The sequence below is a fragment of the Temnothorax curvispinosus genome, unplaced genomic scaffold (assembly GCF_003070985.1).
Source record: "Temnothorax curvispinosus isolate PA1 unplaced genomic scaffold, ASM307098v1 QBEX01005368.1, whole genome shotgun sequence".
In the NCBI taxonomy this organism is placed as follows: Eukaryota; Metazoa; Arthropoda; class Insecta; order Hymenoptera; family Formicidae; genus Temnothorax; species Temnothorax curvispinosus.
In genome coordinates, this window is record NW_020215148.1 from 1 (window position 1) to 2,441 (window position 2,441).

The following is a 2,441-nucleotide window of genomic DNA, read 5'->3' on the forward strand; positions in this document are numbered from 1 at the left end:
TTTTCCAGTCAATTTGCCTTTACCACCGAGACCCGTGGTTTTTTTTTTGCAAACTCTTTTTCAAAAACTCGAATACAGAACAGAAGAGTAACAATACACAAGATCAAGAGGACAACTGAAACCCAAAATACCGCTAGAGCGATATTTTCCGTGCGCGCCGTGTCAGATAGCGGAGCTCAAACGCTCGAACGCTTGAACTTGTTTTTTTTGGAATTCTATAACTTTGTCAATTTTACAGATATCGATGTAAAATTTTCAGGATATATTCTCAACACTTAAAACTTTTAAAAAATGCAAAAAAAAAATTTTTAGGTGGATGTAGCCCCTTAATTATGTAACTTACTGCTTGCACATTAATGGAATGAAAGCCCTTGTGATTTGCATATGCTTCCTCGTGATTTTTCGGTCTTACTATAGCAATGTGGGTACAATCGATACAACCTATAACTCCTTCAAAATTTCTTTCTTCTTGGAATCTGTAAGAATATATAGTAGAGAATAGAATATTAAAAAAAGTGTTCATAAAAAACTAATTACATTAAATAGATAAACTTATTACTTAAAAAAAAAAGACTTCTTAAGAATTGTTCTAAGCAATCGGAACAATCATGTATAATTTAGTTTGATTGATATTATTATGTAATGTGCATATAATGTTTTGAAAATAAATGTTTCTCTGATTTGTATTTCTAGTGCTTCATTATAATTACGGAGTTACCTTCTTTTTAAAGCTGTTCGTTTTCGTTCTTGGAAACTTAATCCATTCGTGAGCAAGTAATTGAGTAATACTAACTGCAACTGCTTTTATTGCCCGACTGACAGCAGATTGTGACACTGATACTAAATAATCATTTCCAACAGCTTTTTGATATGAACCGGTAGCAAAAAACCGCAATGCGGTAAAAATCTGTGAACATTAAAGTTTTTGTATTAATTGTTTTAATATATTTCAATAAAAGTTCTATGATTCTATGTTATTTTATATTTGCAATGCAAATGGATATAATTACTTGAGTTTCCACACTTAATCCTCTTCTTCTACGCTGCAAGGAACATTGAAGAACATCACATAAATAGCGCACTGCATCTTTTGATAAGCGAAAGACTTTTACAAATTGCCGATCTGTTAAATCAAAAGGGTCAATAGTATTCCTCAAAGTTTTCATTGTCTCAGAATTTTCTCTCATTATTTCTCCTTCTTCTTCAACTTTCAATAGATCCATTAAAATCATAGCAGCAGCCATTTTCATATCTATAATACAAATAATCTTATAGCGTTCTCAATTTGTTGACTCCACCCGACTCGGGTCAGATTGAAAGTTCGGAAAAATGATAATAAAATATGATAATATGCCACGATAATCTATGCTAAGAATCTTTAATAGAGGTTAAGAAACGCTTTTTGCTATGATAGTTTAGTCATCGAGTTTCAAACCAAACTGATCCGAGTCGGGTCGAGTCAACAAATCGAAAACGCTATTTATAACACTAATATAAGTTTTATTACAACAAATGTGCATAATTCTATGATGCGTTACAAAGCTTAACGTTGTCCAACAGCTCGCGTCACAATATTTTTACGCAACGCAAGAAAATGCCCGATAAAAACAGTCACGTCACATCCACGTCGAATCCACGTAATTTACGTGGACTACGTGGATGCAGATTTATCCACAAACTATCCACATAGATGCAACGTTCTTTTTTCATCACTACATCGAAGTCTTTTATCCTCGAAATATCAATGTAGATTCTCTGTGGATATATCTATTAAGAGATATGTACAGGGAATTTTTATCGACATTTCGAGGATAAAAGACTTCGATTAGTGATGAAAAAAGAACGTTGCATCCATGTGGATAGTTTGTGGATAAATCTACATCCACGTAATTTCTATTAAAGATTATAATTAATCAATGAAAGTATTATTATACTGCGTTTATATGGTAATGTCATAGCTTTTAATAGATAATCAATAGTAAATTATAATTTGATGCTGCAATTATACTTTGTATACTGCAGGTGGAATGAACTTGTATTGAATAAGATTTTGTATGCAATTGCCATGTCGATTGACACATTTTAGCCCTAGTCGGTGCATCAGCAATTTATGTTTCTGCATTATTTCTAAAGTTTCATTAACGAAAGGTTTCCTTATTTTTGTCTAGTGAGGTCTTTGTAAGGATTTGATAAGAATGTTTTAACTTTATTATGAGGAGCTGAGCTTTGAACGAGCGATGTGCTCCCGCCCTTCGAGAGGGCAGCTCCGGTGTGGCGCGCGCCTCGTGGCGCCACGCATACGTGCGGTCGTTCGGTCGTTGTGTGAACACACAAGGGGTGCATTCGGGGAGCACGCTATTAGCACAATTATCGTCCAAAACTGTTCGAGGAGATGCTTTGTGGCGCTGTGATATACGATGATGACGTCACTGTAAAGGCAG

General features: G+C 34.5%; 1 protein-coding gene across 1 annotated transcript; it reads right to left on the reverse strand.

The window, feature by feature from the left end:
- Window positions 1–386: 386 nt before the first annotated feature.
- On the reverse strand, window positions 387–1,266 carry LOC112454808. The gene is made up of 3 exons (XM_025016401.1): window positions 1,011–1,266; window positions 719–907; window positions 387–476 (listed from the first exon to the last, which is right to left on the reverse strand). The coding sequence occupies exons 1-3, from the start codon at window positions 1,248–1,250 to the stop codon at window positions 453–455; spliced, it is 453 nt and encodes a 150-aa protein (XP_024872169.1). The 5' UTR covers window positions 1,251–1,266; the 3' UTR covers window positions 387–452.
- Window positions 1,267–2,441: the final 1,175 nt, after the last annotated feature.

Coding starts and splice junctions, on each gene's coding strand:
- LOC112454808 (XM_025016401.1), bottom strand. CDS start 1,250: ATGAAAATGGCTGCTGCTATGATTTTAATGGATCTATTGAAAGTTGAA. Junction 908..1,010: donor GATTAAGTGTGGAAACTCAA/GTAATTATATCC, acceptor TAATGTTCACAG/ATTTTTACCGCATTGCGGTT. Junction 477..718: donor CGAACAGCTTTAAAAAGAAG/GTAACTCCGTAA, acceptor ATATTCTTACAG/ATTCCAAGAAGAAAGAAATT.